Source organism: Acanthochromis polyacanthus, chromosome 16 (assembly GCF_021347895.1).
Source record: "Acanthochromis polyacanthus isolate Apoly-LR-REF ecotype Palm Island chromosome 16, KAUST_Apoly_ChrSc, whole genome shotgun sequence".
Classification (NCBI taxonomy): Eukaryota; Metazoa; Chordata; class Actinopteri; family Pomacentridae; genus Acanthochromis; species Acanthochromis polyacanthus.
Genome location: NC_067128.1, coordinates 12529260 through 12550508, shown reverse-complemented (window position 1 = coordinate 12550508; position 21249 = coordinate 12529260). Strand labels below are relative to the sequence as shown.

Genomic DNA, 21249 nt, shown 5'->3' with positions numbered 1-21249 from the left:
TCTCCGTACGTAGTCTGGAGCTGTCAGTGTAGAGTTTGGAAGTGGAGAAACATTCTGGCAGACCGCAATGGCAAAGCACACTTCCTCCTGGACTGTCGGCAGTTATTTGACAAAAAGACCATGATGGAAAATCGGAGAAAAACACTGACTGTGACTGGCAGAGTGCCCCGCGAAGAGGCACTCCAGCTGATTGAGAATCTCTTTTAGAACTAAAACAGTTCGTTAATCTTTTTATTGAACACCAAAGAACTAATCACCAGCTGTTTTGCTTGTTTTTAAAGCAAAACTATAAAATATCCACTTTGATTTGCTGCTTTTTTGCTCATGTGATTGTAAACAGAATCCCCCCCCTTTGGACCGAATACAGCTTGGAGCTTCATCGTTTTCCTTGAAAAAATAAAGTGTACTTTGTCAGTTGCAGCAGATTTCTCATTCAACGAGAACATGTATGGAAAATAAACTGCATGTAAGATGGCACTCAAATGTGACTGCCATTTCTTTTAGTTGAAGTTTAAATTCTGAGCTCCAGTTTTAGCATTAGACTGCGGATTTTTATTCCACAGGGTGCACATTGCTTCTTCAATGCCAGTTTGATTCGTGGAGCTACATTTTCCCAGTTACTCCTGTCAGAGCAAGTTCATTAACACACAATCCCAGAAGCTGATCTTTAAAAGAGTCCCTGTTTGTTGCTGAAGGCCTGAAACAAGACAAAACAACCAATAATTAGCTGATAAAGTGGGGCGATTATCAGCAGTGAAAATAATTAGTTGCAGCCCTTGTCTCTCTGCACCACGGATTGAAAATCAAAGTGGATGTAATCAAGCCTGTATATATATATATATATATATATATATATATAAAAGTCTAAGAAAGCTAAAGATGAACATTTGAAGTATGAAATCTGGGGGTGGGTGGTGTATTTGTGTATCTGCTGCTGCAGGAGGTGTCTCAATTTCCTGCCATTTACAGCTGATCTGGAGTTCCGGCTTCCTGCGTCTGTTCGGCCTCAAGACAAAAGCTTCACTACACCGAGAGAAGGAAAAAAAACAGCCTAACAAGTGATTTTTGTGGGATTTCTTAAGTGGTCTTATAAAATGCAGAACAGTTCAGGAAAGCAGACTCAACAGCTTGGCAGGTCACTTAGACTCCACACATTGACTCTGAATTTTTCTTTAAATGACGTCTTTACACTCGCAGCATTTAACTTCAGTCGCTTCTGTTTAATTCACCTCAAATTCACCAAGACTTCAGATGTTTCTAAATATTTTGAGCTCCCCAAACAGAGATACACCTGAGCTCCAAATCGTTTCCAGCTATCATTTTGTGCTTTATCGTGTACATTTGCTGTAGTTCCAGGCAACTTTTATGTGACTGTATTTGCGACATCAAAGCTAAAGATCTTGTGTTAAGAGCCAGTGTTCTTCTTCTGGATACTGAGGCTGATTGATGGTTGAGTATTCACCGTTTTGACACTAAAATATTCTGTCCAGGATGGCAGTGTTAGTTTTAGTTTCCGTCTTTTGGCAGAACCGTGTGTTTAGTCACATTTTAGTAATTTGATCTGTTGACTGCTGGATTGTTCCTCTACCCTACAGTTTGTGATACAGTGGTGGAGGAAGTATTTAATATCTTTACTTGAGTAAAAATTCCAATACTGTGTTGTAAAATACTCTATTACAAGTACATGTCCTGCATTTAAAATACTACCCAACTAAATATGCAATATTATCAGGAAAATGTATAAAGTTTTAGAGTAAAGTTACTTGTAGCAAAAAAAAAATCCCCTGTTACTGACACTAGCATAAATTATATCACTAGATGAGCACTAATGCATTAGTGTAGACTCTTTAAAAACTGAAATGGTTTAGATTTTTAGTTATTTTTGCCACAGTACACTGGGAAATTAAGTGAAAATGAACTGTTTTGTTATCATTATTATTATTGTTATTATTATTATGAATTCTTAAGTATCATGCATAATGCTTTGTATGTCAGTAATGTTGGACACAAACATTTCAGTCTTCATTGTTGGATTTTCACATTAAATACTGATTCTGTGCTGATATTTGTCATTGTTTACCATTGCAGCGCCCCATCAGAGTTTCAGTTATGTTTATGAACTCTGAAACACAGAGAGAACAATCATCTCTCCAAAGATTTAACTAAATCAGACCAAGCATGTCACTTTGACTACGTTAAACATATAAACATAGTAGACTAGGACGTTTGCAGTTGGATTGGAAGTCAGTGAGTCTCCTCGTGACCATCACATAGAACCATCCAGTTTGACATCCACTTAAGGAACAGGTGGCATTCCTCCATACAAACTCAGCAGAGTTCAATCTGCACATTAATCAGATTCTTTTCACTTTGAATCTGATGAATTCCTTCAATATTCTGGCCTCACGCCTGCCCGAGAGAGCGGGTGAGGAGGGTGAGGAGGGCCTTTGTTTGGAAAGAATGTGAGGGGTCGCCCGTGGCGGGGTGTCCTGCGAGCCGGCAGATGGCCGATAGGACGAACAGACAAAAGTGCAGGGCAGACTTTCTCCTTTCAGAGCTGATCGTCTGAGCTGCAAGACACAAAACAGCACCAGGCTTTAGTGGGGGAGGATGGAGGGGAGGGTGGGAGTCAGCGTTGTGTTACGCACAGTTCAACCTTTACTGATGCTGTGAAGTCTGTCATGGTAACCTCAGATCAGGGTTGGATTTAGTCATATTTCACTATATTAGACACAGTAGACCCACATCTTCAATACTTTTTATTAAATTATGAGTATCTTTATTTAAGTTTCTATAAAACCTCCTATAAAAAATATCTTATGCAATGTGGCCCATGCAATAAAGAGTGCTCCTAAATGTCCTCACCAAGAAATACATTCTTTTAACGACTCATATTATTGCCTTTCTAAAAGAAAGGGTTATGCAACTAACCGATCTTAATTAAATGCTGTTTGTTTGGTCTATAAAGTGTTGAAAGGCAGTAAAAATCAAGCTTCCTGGGGCTCTAAGTTATGTATTTAATAAACAGGTTTACATGCTTTCAAGTGTGTCTTAACCAGATTCATTATTGTTGCTGCTCCACTGCACTGCAGAGGAGGATTATGACATTTTGTAAAGAACATTTAATAGACATCCTCCAGTGCAAACTAGAGAAGCCTCACATTAGTCTCATTTATTCATTTATTTGACAGATACAGGCTTCGATGATCCACAGAAAATGGCTGTAAATAAGTCCCTGTTGATTCTCTTGTTCCTGCCCAACTCTTAAAACTTCAAGCTAAATTTAGAATAAAAATATCACAACCAGATAGTCAGTGCAATGCAAACCCACCAAACAAACAATGCAGCACAACTATGATTCAGCTAACAACACAAACAAAACAAACCGAGACAGATCAATGAAAGACTCAACGCAAAACAGATGACAGGAAATCAGCGGAAAATGCCAGTAGGATGCTGTTCTTTTTTGTGCAGAACAAAGCTTTAAGAGTTCATACAGCATCACTCAATCTAATGAGCATTAGGAACTATTTGTCTCATTTACGATAGAAATGGGGACCAATTAAAGCAAAACTGTTTCAGTGTTCACACAGACGCATACTTTATGTCATAAAAATGTGAACTTCTCTTTTAAATTGCTTGTTTTGCCTGATAAACCACCCAAATATGTTTCATTTACTGTCAAACATGAGGGAAAAAAAACCAGCAAATCCACATATTTGATCAGGAGTGTTGGGAAAATGTCACCAAAACAGCTCTGAATCTCCAGGTCATGGCCTCTACAGACCTCCAAAGGTATCGGGCATCAAGACTTTAGCAGCAGATCCTTTAGGTCCTCGAAATTGGAGTTGTGTCTGGTTCATGGTCTGCATTGTCTGTTCTTTCTTGTCAATGTTTCTGACTGTTTAAACACCAAAAGCTTGAAGAGATGCTCCATTTATCGACAATATAAAAGTTTCATGTATCGTCTTTCATTACACCTGCCCATTTGTCCCAGATCGACTATGCTGACCAGGAAAACTGACTGTTTCTTTCAAATCTGATACATTCCGACCTTGAAATTCGCTGTTTTTTCAACAGTTTTATTCACTTCATCCTTAATTGGTCAGAAAGATTTGGTTCTTTGTTGTGTACTCAACAGTTGTGACGCTCATGTTGGTGCTTTTTCTACTGCTCTGCATAAATGGAGGTGTTCGTATCATTATCTCTAACCTTCAGTATGTGGTTTAAGTTGACTGAACTTCATCCAACCTTAAGTTCAGAGGTGGAAGATCAGAAAACAGTCTTGAATTGTTTTGCCAGATGACAACAAATCGACTGTTCTGTCATTTCGAGCTAAATATTAAAAGCTTGTGTGAGAACTGCAGCCTCGGGGTAAATAACTTTATAAGTCGACCAACAGGACAATCTACGATCTCTTTCTCCAATTAAATCTCCTTCTCTTCCCTCCTCGTCTGTCGGGGCGTTCCAGCTGTCGGGGTTCCTCTTCAGCACTTCCCATCTTGTTTCAATGAAAGAGGTCAAAGGGCAGCGATGCATTTGGGGGTCAGCAGTGCATTGTGCTGCTGTCGGCTCTTCCCTCTCCTCCCCGCTCTTTCCTCCTCAACTCGGACTCTGGGACAGGATGGGTGTCGGCCTGCCCGAGCTGGCTGTTAGTACACACTGAACCTCAAGTCCACCGTGACCTCTGACCGCTCCCCCGGCTCGCTCAGGAAATGAGAGCCTGGAGCTCTTTATCATTCTGCAGAAGACGTCTGATCGTGATTGTTGAAATATTTTCAGTGTTATTTGATGTTTTTAAGTGCAGCTGGAGTGGAATTTAGAACAAACAGTACAGGAAGAGAGAGTTTAGGCCATAAAAGGTCTGCTAACAGATTGTTCTGGTAATATGTATATATACAACAGTCAAAGTTGTCAAATGTTGAAAATCAGCCAACTAGATGAACATTAAGTAAACAGTTTAAAATTAACAAGATTACGCTTTAAAGACCTCTTCAGTTGTTTTTTTTATTTATATGCTGTTTATATGTTATTTATCTCTTGGTGATCAATTGTTTCTTCGTTCGAGATCTCAGGTCTTCTCAAGTGTCTTCTGTTTGAAGGAGTTTCAGTCCGAAGGGGCTCCTTGATAAATTTTTGGAATGTGCATAAGTCCCTCTGAGAATCTCATCCCTTAGAGGCTGTTTTACTAAAAGAATGTAGACTTTTTAAATGAGTTTTTAAATGGTAAATAAAACTATAACATCAGGTTTAAAGTTACAATGAGTCCATGGGAAAAGAGTACCTGTCACGTTTTAACTAAGTTGTCCGTCTCGTTTTTCTCTTGGAGAAAGAGGGTTGCTGCCTCTTACCCCCATTGCAACAGAGAATCTTGACCATATCGCATGCTATTTTAAATTTACCAAGAACTCAGCTACGTCTTTGTCTTATAATTTAAGGTAAAGTAAATCATGGCAGTGTTTTCACAACATTATTTGGGGGCTCATCTGGGATTTGAAACTCTTCCAATGAAAATCAAGTTGTGTAGAGTTACATCTAAGCAAGAAAGCAGAAAAAACGTCTAAATATATAATTTTGATACACAGAGACAGCTTTTTAGGGATTAATTCATTGACCAGAGAGAAGCATTAAAGCAGGGACTATCTGACTGAAGAGTAAGTCAACGACTACGTGAATCCAACCAGATTCTCAGAGTCAACTGTCCGTGGAATTGCAGTCTTCTGTAGTCAGATTTCTCTCATGTATCTTTCACTCAAATGTTTCTTAGTGTTATGGATTGTTGTGTTTTGAAGATGTCTTGTGAGAGCTTTGGGTTTGACTTGTCTTGGTCTCCTGGGTGTCTCAGTGTCACAGTATTTTGACTTGTAGATGTTTGTCTTGGACTCGTCTCAGTCCTGTAGGTGTTTTCTCATGTACACTGGGTTGGAAATCGACCAGAGGAACGAGAAACGTAATAGGAGACACAGTCGCTTCTTAAAGATTCCTGAATAAAAATCAATGGAAGAATTCTATAATTCCAAACACAAGAAAAAGCACAAAAAACCAAAAAATTTGCCATGCAGCGGCCACATCGGGAAACATCAAGTCGCAACAACTCAAGTACAATGATGCAAAACTGTATAACCTGTGGAGAAAATGCTTTCAAACCACTTTTTTGCAGCTAAATCACCAAACTTTTGAAGAGATTTTTATCAAATCTGTTTGGTGATTCTGTACATCTGGTTTTCGTTATTTGTCTTTCTTGACAAATTTGTCTGATTTGTCTCAGAACTGTTTAATCTATCCATCTTGCAGTGGTGTTTATGGCTCATGTTTTGACTCAAGTTACCCCTGGTGTCAAGGGTTGATGAACCTGTGACTATTTTGACCTTAATAAAGTCAAAAAGTCCATGTGAGCAATTATCAGAGTCAATTGGTTTCGGATTTGTCTGTTTCTGGTTTCACTTTAATCCTTGACTAAGTCCAGATGGCTTTTTTGTTCGTCAGGTAGTTGGAATTAATGTTCATTAAGCTGATAGCAGACAGATAATTTATCATCAAGCACGTGTTTGAAATTGAATACTCTGAGGTTTTGGAACAGTAATGGACAATTTTCTGGCATTTTAAAGGGATTTTCTAAACGCCTGCTAACTGACAAGATATCTGTCCTAATAATCAATAATGACAATGACGATCACTTGCAGCCCTCCAGTCTGAGTTTTGCTCTCTTTGTATCTACTCTAATCCTGAGTTTCTTTAAATAGCTCCAGTCTGATGAGCTCAGCGTGCTGTTCCAAGATTAATGCTTGACCAAAAAAAAAAAGAAAAGAACATAAAAGAAACAGAAAGAGAGAAAATGGGGAGAAAATTGCTCAGCATTCCAGAAAACCAAAATAAACAGAGGAGCGAGTGAGGTCTGGTTTCAGAAAGAGAAAAAAAAATAACTTCAGCAGAGACGTCATGGAAGAGCTTTACAGCGGAGGGGAAGGGGGGACTCGTACAAAAGGAAAGTCTGTGTGCTGAGGCTCATGAAGTCCCTCCCTCCCTCTGTTCTCCCCCAACAGATGAGTCGGTGTGAAGAGAAGGGGCGAGCGACATAGACAAACACACAGGGAGAGAGAGAGAGAGAGAGCAGCTGGAAACGACAGAGAGCTTCAGTAGTGGAGAGAGAGAGGAGGCAGCAGGACGAAGCATGAAGGAGCTGCTCATCTGATTCTGAAGACCAAAACACAAACCGGTAAAACTCCTCACATTTTCTTTACCTACGCACAGACAGCACTGAGAAACTTTTATTCCTTTTTCATGGACTTTTGTTCATTTACAGAAATATTCTAAAAAGATTTTTAATTTGTTAATTGCTCTGGATTCAGTGACTCTGTCGTAACTGTAGGTTATGAAGCAGTTTTGTTTTTCCCTGAAAAAGTGCATTTAAAAGCTTGTAAAATTTAGATGATTCTCATGAAGTGTGTGATGCATTTCTGTGTCTTAAAAATCTGTCTAATGCAATTAATTGAAGTAATTTAACAATTATTTCTCATTTTAACAAGTGTAACAGTCAGTGTAATGTTGCTTTTCACACACTGCAAAGCATTCAGTTTCAGTTAATTGAATTAAAGAAATCAATCTGGTTTTCCAAAACTGAGTAAGATATTCTGATAAGATTGGATTAAAATATAAAATAACCGTCCCGCAGAAATAAATGGGAACACATTAAAAGTAGCATCAGCAGCAGCAACAGTAGTTCTTGTTAAAGCAGTAATATAAGTAAAGGTGCATTTTTTTTAAAAGATACTTCAAAGTTGCGAAGGCTATACATAAAAAAAACACATACAAATAAACAAAACAGAAAAGTAGTAGTAAAGTAAATATATCAATCATTCAGAACCAGTGAGGACACGATGCATCAATGAAATGCTTTGGAGATAAGAATGAGACTGCTGTAACAATGACAGGAGCAGGAGTGATGGTTTTAAAGCTGCAGTAGTTTGTATTAATTGGTTTTGTTTTGTTGGAGTTGAGACTGGATTGCTAACTCAGAAAATGATTTCAGTGTGATGAAGTTTTTTGCATTGTTGTCGTAGATGGATCTGTTGACAAGCCGTTGATGAAAAAGCTGCTTTATACTAACTTCAGAAGCAAAATTTTAACTTGAAACCTGTCAGCAGCCGCATTTAAAAAGGACTGTATATAAAAGAAAGATGTAACCTCCAGGTCTGAAAGGGGAATTCAATGAAGAAGTGCCTTAAACCTGCATTCTTTCTAACAGCCAGCAGGGGGAGACTCCTCTGGTTGCAAAAAGCAGTCAAATTGTATTTTAAAAAATTATGCCACTTTCACTTGATTTACTACCTCAGTAAATATTTTACTGGTGATTTTATAGTTGCGATTACTAGTTTAAAGTCTCCTTCAATACAGCATGCTGTTTATTTTTTAAATTATGGTTCAATTTAGAGTAAAACAGATGACAAAGCAGGGTCCGTTTTAGGAAGGGGCTACATTGTCACGACTGTATAGTTGGGTCCTCGATGCTTCAAAATTCCATAAACCAATGGGTGATGACATGGTGGCTATATTGATGTATATAAACAGTCTAGGAGCAGGAATCGGCCAGAAAGTTATGTTGGAAAACTCTCTAAAGGTGTAGGTAATTATAAATTTAGTGGTGCATGACCAGAGACAGCAAAGACAACTGCATCTGTGTTAGTCCCTGGTGTTCAAAAGGGGAAACTTTTAGGCTAGACAGAATTCTTTACAATCTGTTGCTTTAATTTTGATAGGTTGGACTGGACTTATGAAAAACAAAGAAGTCCAGTGTGTCGTTCGAAATAAAGCCTGAATTCTGGAAGTCTCCACCAGATGATGTCGAATGAAATGAGTCCAGGTGCATCAAGAAAAAGAATGTGTGGAACTGTCCGTGTACATTAACAGCACACGGAATTTCAGACTAACTGGGAGTCAATTTGTTTTTCCCCAAGGCCACCTAGTCGGTACATCTGGTTCTGGTAGCACTGGTGTTGGAGGTAGTGTTTGTAGTAGTGATTTTTGTAACAGTAGTCTCTGTTGTAATACATGATGCAAAAGTGATAGAAATCATCCCTGCAGCAGTGATGAGGTACTTGCAATAGCACTATAGTTATAGTGGCAGCAGCTTTGCATTTCTTTTGACAGAAAAAAAAGGTAGCAGTTAAATTATTGGTTCAGCACCAATATTAATCCGAATCACTGTCAGTATATAGGCCAAAGAAAACAGCCAAATTTATCTTTGATGTCTGTCTTCATGTTTACTGGCAGACAAACTGCGGCGCTGGTAGTTTTTCTGCTGTTATTCACGTCGTCCGTCTGTCTCATGTTGCTGACTTCACCCTCCTTGATCCCTCTCCAGGTGGTGATGGGAAACACAGACAGTCACAGCAGCTTTGCCTCTCCTGCCAAGCCTTCCTGCTCACTCAGGTTTTCCTGCAGGAGGGAGGAGGTCCCTTCAGCTCGCAGCTGGTGGAGGAGCAGCCAGGGGAGCTGCAGAAGCCGAGGGAGGAACCAGCACATCGCCGGCCCGCCGTACACATCCTGGCATTATGAACACGCAACCAAAGCAGCCAGAGGAGGCTCCAAGCTGAAAGCAGGGTCTCCTCAGAGGTACAGCAGAGGAGAGCGGGTGCAGGGCGGCTGCAGGAGTCAGTTTGGATACCTGGGAAGTGGCGCTGGGAGCAATGGGATTTGTGGCGAACGGGCGTCTTTGGAGAGTGGTGGTAGCCCTAAGGTGCTGCTCAGCAAAGATGGCAGCATGAGGGTGGAGTTCACCAACAGCAGGGTGGTTCCTGTGGAGCCGCAGGGGCTAACCGGCCTCCCCGCCATCACCACCACAACCAGCACCGCTGCAGGCCCAGAGCCGTCCCTGCGCACAAGCAAAGGCAGCTCGCTCAGCTCCGACGGCTCCTGGTACGACTCGCCGTGGGGCAACGGTGGCGAGCTGACCGACAGCGTATTTGTATGCAGGCAGAATGTGGATAACAGCAGCGGATACACCACCTACTCCTCCACCCGTACGGAGGAAACCGCCACCAGCGGCAGCGGCTACAACACCTTCTTCTCAGCTCCGGTGGAGGACATCTCACCTGGATTAACCTCCACCCTCCTGTTCCCCACCGCAGAGACCAGCGAGTTCACTTCCAACCCAGGTTACAACACTTGCTCCTCCGGGCGAACAGAGGACAGCGGTATTGGAGACTCTGTGATTCTGCAGCCTGATCTTAGAGACTTCAACCTGCTCTCACCTTCGAGTGTTTACAGCAGCCACAACACGCTGGCCGCCTTCCCCATCGGACCAGACACCGCCATGCAGCAGCAGCAGCAGCCGAGGACCACCTCCTCCTCTTCCATCTCCTCGGGGCTGCTGGAGGACGTCACCCAGGAGGAGGAGGGTTCAGTCAGAGGCGTGAGGAATCATTACTCCTCCTGTACGCTGCCCTGTCGCAAGGTCGAACCTGTGAGCACCGCCGCTGGGAGCAACCGAAAAGACTTCCTGAAGAGCAGAATCAGACGGCTGAGCGACTGGACCGGAAGTCTGAGCAGGAAGAAAAGGAGAATCCAGGTAAGAACCGACAGCAGGGACAAAATAGTTATTAATAGTAAATAAATAGTTTGAATTTACAAATTTTTAATTTTCAATTTATATGTTGTATTTGTTGTAGCAGTAATATAATACCAGTAGTCATTGTAATAGATCTGCTTGTGGCTGAAAGTTGTCAGGATGAATGTCGTTCACATGTTTTACCATCAGTGCTGAATATTCCCACATCTTTTATTCTGCCGTGGAAACACAAATCACTGCACTAGAACTTTTACCCCCTGAGAAAATTCCTAAAACGTTTAATTGTTAAACACAAGAATAGCCATCAAGAGCTAATGTTTAGAATTCTTGGTCATAAAAATACTAAAATATTAGTACAGTTTTCTGTTGATCAACTAAATGCAGCAGTTTGATATTAAGCTGGCTTACATATCTACATTTGGAGTGGGTGCTTGAATAGATAGTAATACCATTACAAAGTATTAGCATCTTTGGTTCTTGCTGACTAAAGTACCCCTACCCACTGCCCAACAGTCCCTCTCTTCCTCTCCTTTGCTGCTGGATTGGGAGGCCTTTTAATGTTTCAGTTTGTTTCTTTTGTGCTGACAGTGCAGCGTGGGGCGTTTTCACACCCAGTTAGCAATAATTAAATGGAGAATTGTGGTCAGAGAAATTAACTCATAAACACATTTCAGTCCTTAAAGGTGAATTTGCCAAACAGCTGCAGCAAATAAAACCTTTACAAAACCAGGGTCAGAAAACTTCACGAAGTCTGAATTTAGTAAATAATGGAAATAAAGTTCTGGGTGATTAGTGGACACAAGAAGAATCACAACCACACTTTCAGTACAGTGTACGTGGATGTTTGATTGCTGCTTGAAGGACATCTATTCCTACACCTTAAATTTGAAGCTTTGACAGTAAATTAGACTGCAGATGAAAGCTTTGGTCTGATTTCCCTGCAGGAGCCCTACAACAGTGACTCCAGTGATGTTTTTATCAACGGACTGAGCTCTGGTCTGACTGGATGCAGCACACTGTGGTCTTCCAACCCTCTGTGCTCCCTGAACCAGAACCACTTCCCCCCGGTCCACTGTGGTTCCTTCAGGAGCCTGAACCAGAGCAGCGACATTCACCGGCAGAACGTCTATGAAAACTTCATGCAGGAGCTGGAGACGGGCTGCAGCAGCGTGGCCGACCGGACCGAGCCTTCAGAGGGGGACGGAGACGAAGGGGATGAAGATGAGGGGGAGGAGGAGGCCGATGGGGAGGTGGAGGTCGGAGGAGGAGAGCAGCTGGATGTCCTGTTTGAAAAGGAGCAGGGCGTGGTGCGACGGGCCGGATGGCTGTCCTTCAAAGCTCTGATCACCGTCAACAAGGACAGGAGGCTGGAACTGGTGGCCCGCCGCAAGTGGAGGCACTACTGGGTAACACTGAAAGGTACGTCGCTCTGCATGAACCACAAACAGAGCTGAGGGCTTGGATTTCATTTTACAGTCTGATGTTCTACATTTACACAGGATTTTGATTCATGGGGAATTGTAGTGATTTTCCAGGCGTGTTTCCAGGTGTTACTGCTGCTTTAGCTTGACTCTATAGGATGCAGGTATAAGCCTGTCATCGGACAGTCATTTCAGGTGCCTTTGTCCCACCCTACTTGTGTATTAGCACTGTCTTCACTGCAACAAACTGCAACGGCAACCTTAGAGCAGCAACTTACCACACTAAAAATGTTCAAATTTTGCAGAGGATTTGGATTGGCTGTTTGTTTTTGTTGGATTATCCAATTGAATCACAGTGCTCCTCATCCTACATGCAAATGTTTCACCAAAACAGTTCCATTTGTCATATTTTGAGGAAACACTGAAGCAGCATCTTTTGCTTAGACTCGCCCATGACGACTAGGATTGTTTTAACAACAATATGTAACTGATTAATGATTAGGTGCAGCTAGACCATTCTATAGTCTGGCAAAGTGTAAATGAAAAGTAGTATGAAGTCTTTAGGGTCTTCATAGGAAGCCATGTAAACTGCATTAGCAGCATCTCAACTGACCCTGAACTTATCTGTGTTCAAAAAATATGAAAAAGCAGCTCAGTCCACTTTCATACAACTTCACGGAAAGCAGATGCTCTGAGAAACGTGTAACATGTTTAAGTGTGTAAGATTCAGAATTAACTAATGTAAAATATTCTCTTACATTGGTTTGATTGCTAATGCAGCTCAGCTCTGCTAATGTTGCAAATATTCACGTTTCCCAACATAAAAACAGGAAAAAACTAACCCAACCTGGAGAATAAATCAAGTGTCTAGTCAAGCTTAACGCTCGGTGCAGGTTATTTTACTACATGTGCAGCACATAAACCTGATGAGCCGGAGTTTCCCAATTAAAAACATCAGCAAGTGCTACAGTAATTTTAACTGAAATAATGACAGCAATGGTGTAATTAAGCTAATTCGACCTTTTCCAAAAATACAAACCACAAGAAAGCTGACAAATATTATTTTATTATTTTAGTATTTTTACAAAAACAAGCTTCCAGTCTACATTTGAAATCATGAGTTGCAGAACAATTTGAATTCGGAATTCGGATAGATCATTACACCCAAGGGTCCAGCTGGTTTGTGGGTAACGTGCACCAGATTTAACAAGAATAAATGGAGTAAATAAAAAAGATGATGTCAGTGGTTTTGCTGCATTATTTCTGATGGTTTTGTTTTAAATGTGCTATCAGAAGTCTGATGGTCATGAACTGGCTTCCATTTTTGCCCATTAAACTGTTTTTTCTTGAATGAATTCATTGTGTGATTACTTAACTTTCATATCTGAATAAGACCCAGTGAGTAAGAAAACATAAATGAACATGGACGATCTTTTTTTCCCCCTCAGGTTGCACTCTGCTCTTTTATGAGACGTATGGGAAAAATGGTGGCACCGAGCAGGAGCTTTCACCTCGCTACGCTCTGCTGGCCGACGACAGCATCGTCCAGGCTGTCCCCGAACATCCCAAGAAGGAGCACGTCTTCTGTCTGAGCAACTCGTACGGAGACGTCTACCTGTTTCAGGTGAGAGAGCAGCTCACACACAACTATTGTCATGTTTATTTTATGACAACTCTGACAGCTGAGAACTGAGCTGTGCAATCACAAGATGAAACCTCTAAGACAACGGGCAAATCTCAAGTGTCGGAATGTCCTTAAAGGCACCACTAATAAATGTTACCATCTTGTTTCTGTAAATAATTCTGGTGTTGTGACATTTTTAACATTACCGAGTACAACTGCAATTGGTTTCTGGGAAATTTTCCCTTCATTCTTTCTATATGTGAGCCCGTTTTCTCTCGATTGTCTGTCTTTCGGTCGCTGGCTGCATCTCTTTTCCCATCACGCTCTGCCATTTCAACCCCAGAACAGTGCGTAGGAATGGTATGTGGTGTTATACGGGGCTGTGGCTTCTCACCACAAGCATTCACACAGCCACGGGACGCATTTTAGGATTTTCTTTGCATCTGTTTTGCTTGGTAATGACTGTGCTGCTGTGGGCATTTCCTCCATCTGCTGCCAGTTTTACACCACCATCAGCGAGGGGGAAGAGGGGTGGAATGCAAAACCAAAGATAGTTTCAGTAGTAAGATCACATTTTCGAGGCTAAGGGGATTCACAGTTCTGAACTGAACCCTTCGAGTTTGCTCGCTTCTCGGCTGACAATATAAAATATGTGAAGCGGACAGCTTTGAGGCTGCACCGAAATTAAACTGATTTATTCTCCCATCTAATTTAGGATATTCCTTGATCTCAAACAAAACAAGCAGCAGAAAAGCAGGATTTTAGAGGCTCAGGGGTCACAGCGCTCTAAAATTAGATGCTGCATATTTCCTGTGGCAGTGGCGATGTCGACCCGTGATTTAACAAGGGAGCATTTATCTCTGTGATGTCCCTCCTCACACTTTTACGAGCTCAGAGAGCTCTTCTTTATTCCCATAGTAACTCTCACTTCTCTCAGCACTGTGTGTTTACAGACGCACAAATCACACAGCGGGCCTCCTCCAGCACGTCTCCATGGATCCCTGGAGCTTCACTGAGGAGGAGGAAGGGGGCTGAGGTGTCGAGGAGCTTTTGTCAGGAACTGAAAGGAGATGAAGAAGGAGGGTGGAGGAGGGTGAAAGCTGCTAATGGGAGTCACAACAGCCAGCTAATTACTGCAACAAATGTTCTTCTTTACGACAATGACCCTGACGAAGAGCGAGCTAATCCTCTAACACGTTTTCCTTCTAAACAAAAACACCTGTTAGTGTCATGAGATGTTTATTCTTGAAGCCTCAGGAATTGAATTCAGACCATCAGGGGAAAGTAAAAATGCTTTAAAGTGCTGCTTTCTGCTGCTTGTGTTTTCCTCTTAAAGGAACATTCCCTGTTTTTTAGCCCAAGTCTCATATTTCACAGCTTTCTCTCTCGGTAGAATATGTCTGCCGCCAGGTTTCCAAATGAATGCAACTAATTTTAATCAAATTTCCAGAAAATGTGAATTAATGCCTCTTTCCATCCACTAGAGTGGTGTGAATATTCAGAGCAGGTGGAAGGAAAAGGACACAATGAGATGAGATCATTCAAAGAGCTCCGGTCAAAGCTCAGAAAGAAAGTGGAAAACATGATGGAACTGATACATTTCTGTTAATTTCATGTATTAATGTGAGTTACAGTGTGACTCCACACACAGCAGATGTTTTTTTTCTAGTTTTGTCTCTCCGGGAACTGAAGGCTCAGTGATCTGAGTGTGTTTCAGTTGGTTTTATTGATACATCACCATTCTACCTTTACAAGAGTAAAGAAACGGCCAGATTTCCCCAAATTTTGGACATTACCACTCGGAGTTGTTCGACCTGAAAAGGAAATCGAGCATGTGCATAAAAGCATCCATCCATTATCTAGACACTGCTTAATCCTCTGTAGGGTTGTGGGGGTGTGCTGGAGTCTATCCCAGCTGACTTAAGCTGAAGACACTCACATTCACACACAAGACGGAGAACCCAGAGAAAACCTACGCATGCACAGGGAGAACGTGCAAACTCCACGCAGAAAGATCCCAGGCCCAAGCTCGGGGATTTTCTAGCTGCGAGGCAACAGTGCTAACCATCGAGTAATCCAGTGAAATCCAGTGCTCAGACACTGTTTTGACTCTGAAATTGTTGTGACTCAGTTTGCCTGCTAAGGACCAGTGGTGATCAGGCAGCTTTATTAAGCACATAGTCAAAGGTCAATGCTGGATCCAAGCTTGGAGTCTTCACAAAATTTTCAAGAAAGAGTGTTCAAGCAGTCTTCAGAGTCGAATCAAATAGTGTTTATTCAATACAGAGGCTGTAAGAATAAACATGAGCAAAATCTCGAGATTTTAACTGACTACACAAAGCGTTACATCGTCTTGTATACCTTCTCTTGAACACTCCTCCTTCGTTCTGGAAGCCACAACCCATCATCTTAAGATCCAGTCAGGATGTATATGATGTAGTCTTATGAAAAGTTAGACCACCTCCTCTTTTTTATTTCTGCTAGGTTGGCATTGTTTCTACTTAACTTAGTGTGGCCTAGGTTTCAACTCACGAGTGCAGATGTAGAAAGGGCATAAACTTCCTGTCTTATGCCTTATGTGCTCCATAGGCTTCCATTGGGTTTCCACAGGATTATTTAGTGTACTCATAGCTTCATTTGAGACATTAGGTCTTCCGATCGTATCTTTGTTAGCTCTTAAATTGAATTCACACATCCTATTTGTCTAATTTTACCATTTGTTTGATCTTAAAATGCCACAGCAATATCTACAACCAGTCTACAACCAATACAGTCCAGCTTATTCGAGCTTGTCCGTGCAGCTGTCAAACACTCAGTGAACCTGAACTCACTCAGTTGTTTTTTTTTCATCCATCTGTCCCATCCAGGGCACCAACCAGACCGACCTGGAGAACTGGGTGACAGCGATCCACTCTGCCAGCGCCTCCCTGATGGCGAAGCGACAGGGGAAGGAGGACACGGTGCGGCTGCTGCGCTGCCAGAGCCGCTCGCTGCTGCACAAGATCGACATGGACGGGAAGATGAAGAAGATGGCCGAGCTGCAGCTGTCTGTCATCAAGGAGCAGAAGAACAGGAAGGCGGTGGAGAGCCAGGTCAGTGTTTACCGGGACTGATGCAGGACCAGCACTAAACTGGGCTGTTCAGGGTGTTAATAGCAGGAATAGAAACCACCACATGCTGAACTGTTTACGCCAGCATCAGAGGTTTTATGATCCCTGCTGCAGAACTACAACATTCAGCCAAATAATAGATTAATCAATGACATTTGCAATCCTTAAATGGGTCCAGCTTTCAGGATTTTTTTCATAAATGGTAAACAAAAATTAAATGTCTTAACTTTTGAATCTGGGTGGTTCTCTGTTTAATGACAACCCTAGTAATCAATCAATCAAGAAATAATCGTCAGAATAATCAACAATGAAAACAGTTGTTAGTTCCAGCTCTACAGTGGGGACACACAAGCTAACACTGTATGAACTCAAGAGCTGAATCAATTCGTCAGGAAAAAATATAAAAATCAAACAGTTTAGGTTAAAAAGTCTTTAATTGGGCAAAAGGAAAAAGATGATCCAACATGATTATGTTGCGTGTTGGTCAGTTAAAACAAAAGACATTTCAAGCCACCTGGGACTCAGGGCAGGTCATTTTTACATTGACAAAATATATTAATCAAAATAAAAGCAGGAGATTAATGAAGACTTAAGATCAAAATTCTTTGTATTTGCATTTCACATAATTCAGGAAGGCACACATGCTGTATGTTGCAATATTAAATGCACTTACACTGCATAATGCTTTTGTGAGTGTCTCTTCTGATGGCATAAAGGGAAAAACTTGACGCCTAAATCAAAGTTAAACCGTGCAACAAGATGAAGAGATTTCATTTAAATGAGTTGTTTTCCTTTTAACAGGTTATTTAGTCTCATATTCAGACTTGAAGATTGGATTTCCTCTTCATCAGATACAAGTATAGCAGACGAAAAGAGATAATTTCACTTGTTAGAAAAGTTTGCTTCTTTAGAACACTGGCTAGAAATGAGCATGAGTACCTAAAAATATCAGAAATCGTGTAAGAGTAAGGATTTTGGAAAGAGGAACAATGTCGTCAAAACTTTTCAGGTAAAGAATGACCCGATCAAGATTAGCAGGGATCAGAATTTTCCCTATGAAGTAAGATTTTGTGGAGGTGATGCCTTATTCAACTATGTTAACACATATATACATTTGTCTTTCGCTTCTTTTCTTTTTATTTAAGGGTGAACAAAAACAATCATTGTAGCTGATGGCAATACAACTAACACCATTTTACTTAAATGGTTTGACAAACTGAATCCATCTGTTCCAGCATTTCGCAGATGTTTGTCTTGAGTCTCCAAGCGGATGCCATCCCAGTGAAGCAGTCTGATAATGTAGGCAGTCCTGGAAATAACCTTTTCTCCATGATGACTGTTTTTAATGGCGACCACCATCGTTCTGAACACGTAGAACGTAGAGGAACCAAGAAGTTGCGGTGGCATCTTTAAAACATTTTCCGCGCTGTCTCTGATTATCATCCTGTAGCTGGAAATCCCACGACATTCTGAAAACACATGATAGTGATTTCTCAAAGCCCACAGGCTCCGCTGCGTGCTGTTAGAGCTGCTGCTATTAAATAGATTTAAATCTCGGAGCATGACGACTTGATTTGGTGAAATATTATCACATGGGTTTGGATTGTTTTCCTTACAAAGAAGAAACATGGTCAGGTCAGAACAATGCGAATCCTGAGCTGAGCTGAAAGTGTCAACGCCAGAAAACTGACAGCAGCAGCAGGGACGAGGCATTCTATAAAGTTGTTACCGTCCTGCTGGTATCGTCAGCAGCTGCAGCAGTCAGAGGAACCTCTCAGTTAGTAACGGTAGAAGTCGTTACATAACAAACAGCCTTGAGGATGTTCTGGCAGCTGCGTGGCAGAAAAACATCCGAGCTCGATCTCACGTGGAGTCGGGTTTAACATCAGTTCCAGATGTGTTGGGGCTGTTACCGGCAGCCTGAAACAACACACGGCTTCCCGCTAAGGACGGAGCCAGACGAGGCCGTTAAGGTGATATCATGAAGCAAATGTCGAGGTGGTGACAGCAGCCGAGTGTCACATCTGCACCTCTGACTGACCGGAGCAAGAAAACGACATCCTCATCGGCCTCTTTCAATCCTGTCGTTTTCCGAAGACGTTACAGGACTTAATATTCACAGTTATTAAGTTTATATGCAGCTCTATTTTACTTAAATGGCTTTTAAAGCTGAACTATTGGTCGATGAATGCTATGTTCTTTTTAAGCTATTCAAATGTATACACAATCCCCACAGCCGAACACTGTCTCTATGTTAGACTCGATAATGCACAAGTGTTTAAAGCCCTTTTTCACTAATATTTAGTTCAGTTACAGTTGCTGTTCTTGTCTCAGAAAATCACAAAACACAAAATCTTTCATTGTTATTGAGAAATCAGCAATGGAAAACTATCTATAAAATGACAGAAAATAAGGTAAAATAGTTGCTGCAGGTTCCTCCCCTCAAATGTGACCTCTTTGAATGATTTTGTGTAAAATTTGAAGACAGTCAGTTTGCTGCTATGTCTCACATTTGAGAAGCTAAAAAGGCATTTATTTGACCTTTTCTTCCTTAATTTCATCATAAAAATCATTGCATGTTCATGTTTTGATGATTGACTAATCAATTGTTGCTGCCCTTGTCTTAGATCTGATAAACTGTGGGCAGAGAGCGGACTAATAATAGCAGCTAGAAGAGCCTCTCTAGATTGAATGCTGCTTTATCAGCATCACTTCAAAGGGATTAGCTTAGTTAGCACATTTAGTTCAGCACTGACAGCTCAGCCAACACCTGACCAGCTGTTAAACTTTGAAAACAATGTGCTATCAGCACTACATACACATTTTTTATTAGTTTCTGCTTCCATCTAGTTACTGGAATAACTTAATGCTGAAGCAGACTTTGCTTCGCTGTGTTTCAAAGGTTTCTGTGTTCCTGTTCGCAGCAGATTGAATCCCAGCAGCAGACATTAGTCTGACAGCAGATGTAAGGAAACAGAGAGTCCAGATTGGACGTATCATTTAGCAGCCGGTTAATCTCTTTCTGTGAACTGTGAAACTGATCCCAGCGCTGTTGTTTGAACTCAGAAGTCCTCTGACTGCAGATTAGAGGCTAATCTTCCTGCTCGACATTCAATTACACATTAACTCTGGAGAGAAGGACAGGGAGAGCTGAGAGGATAGAGGGGTGCAAAATGAAGGAAATGTTTTTAATATTTAGTAAATGATTCGTATTTCCAGTGTTTTATAGCTAAATTGTGGGAACAAGTGAAAGAGGGGAGGAAGATGAAAGGGAGGACAGGATGGAGAGTAGATGGAGGAGGAGAGACTCCCTTCATTGAGCCTCTGTGGTGATGTTAGATTAAACTGATGGCAGATAATCGCTTTGTGGAGTACAAAATAACTACAGAGTTTCTCACAACAAAGGCTGAAGAGGGAATTCAGTACAGCAGCAGCAGCACAAACAAGCTCCTATTAGCAGTAACAGTCGTAAAAGTTCTAACAGAAGTAGTAAAGAATATATAAATGAAGATGTCTATATACAGTACATGTTTTCATGTATCTCCTGTCTTCAGATCCAGCAATGGGAGCAGAACCTGGAGAAACTGAACCTGGATCTGTTCAGACTGAGGTGTTATCTGTCCAGCCTGCAGGGCAGTGAACTCCCAAACCCAAAGAGCCTCCTCGCTGTGGCCAGTCGGCCCTCCAAGAGCACTCTGGGACGTCTGGGAGTCTTCTCGGTGTCCTCCTTCCATGCTCTGGTGAGAACCAGTGCTTCTAACCAGCTCAAATGTTTCCCTTTGTCTTGCTAAAACAAACCTCCAGTATGAGTTCATACACAGTTATCAGACAGTAATTGTCTCTCTGTGGACTCACACAGGTGTGCAGTCGGGATGAGGTGACGTTGCGACGGCGTTGTCGATCCCTGTCTGGAGGAAACAACCGGAGAAGAGGCCTGCCGTCCTCTCTGAAGGCTCTGGATGGACTGAACAGACGCAGCAAGGATGGCAGACACTCAGCTCCCCAGGTAATAGCCCACACCGCTGGATATTTTTATATAAGATCTAAATGTTACGTAACCCTCTGACCTACCCAACCTGGCAGCAGGTTTGAAAGGCATGTTGTCTTTAAAAGAACTGCTAAACTATCACCAATGATTCACCACATACCAGAGCCACAAAATGTCTAAAAGTATTTACAACTTTCTCACTCTCCCTTGAACTACTCATCTGCTTAAAATCGCCATATATAATAAAATCACTTTCAGTCTACATCCTAAAAGTTTCCCAAAGTATACAGGTTGTTCTCACAGATTTTGTAAAAACCTAAAAAAGTCTGTGAAACCATCAAGCTGTCAGGGACTTTTTGGGTTGAACTGCAGGCAGTGTTTACAATAAGCAGACAAGAGGAAAGCATGAAGACAAATTACAAATGTGAATATTAAAATATCTTCTGGTATTAGAAATACCTGCTGTTGTTGTTTAAGTTGCTTTCAGTTTTTTCATATTTTGTCAGATAAATAATCAAAGAAATTCAATTTTTATTGAT

General features: G+C 41.5%; 1 protein-coding gene across 1 annotated transcript in view; it reads left to right on the top strand.

Annotated features, from left to right (window-relative positions):
* The window catches only part of LOC110953096 (rho guanine nucleotide exchange factor TIAM2), a 70118-nt gene that overhangs the window by 25213 nt on the left and 23656 nt on the right, over positions 1 to 21249 (top strand). The window contains exons 2-8 of the mRNA XM_022196937.2: positions 7044 to 7216; positions 9362 to 10567; positions 11512 to 11986; positions 13437 to 13612; positions 16480 to 16704; positions 20277 to 20462; positions 20582 to 20728. Of these exons, the coding sequence (XP_022052629.2) occupies positions 9368 to 10567; positions 11512 to 11986; positions 13437 to 13612; positions 16480 to 16704; positions 20277 to 20462; positions 20582 to 20728 (2409 nt within the window). The 5' untranslated portion in view covers positions 7044 to 7216; positions 9362 to 9367. The remainder of the gene's footprint in view (positions 1 to 7043; positions 7217 to 9361; positions 10568 to 11511; positions 11987 to 13436; positions 13613 to 16479; positions 16705 to 20276; positions 20463 to 20581; positions 20729 to 21249) is intronic.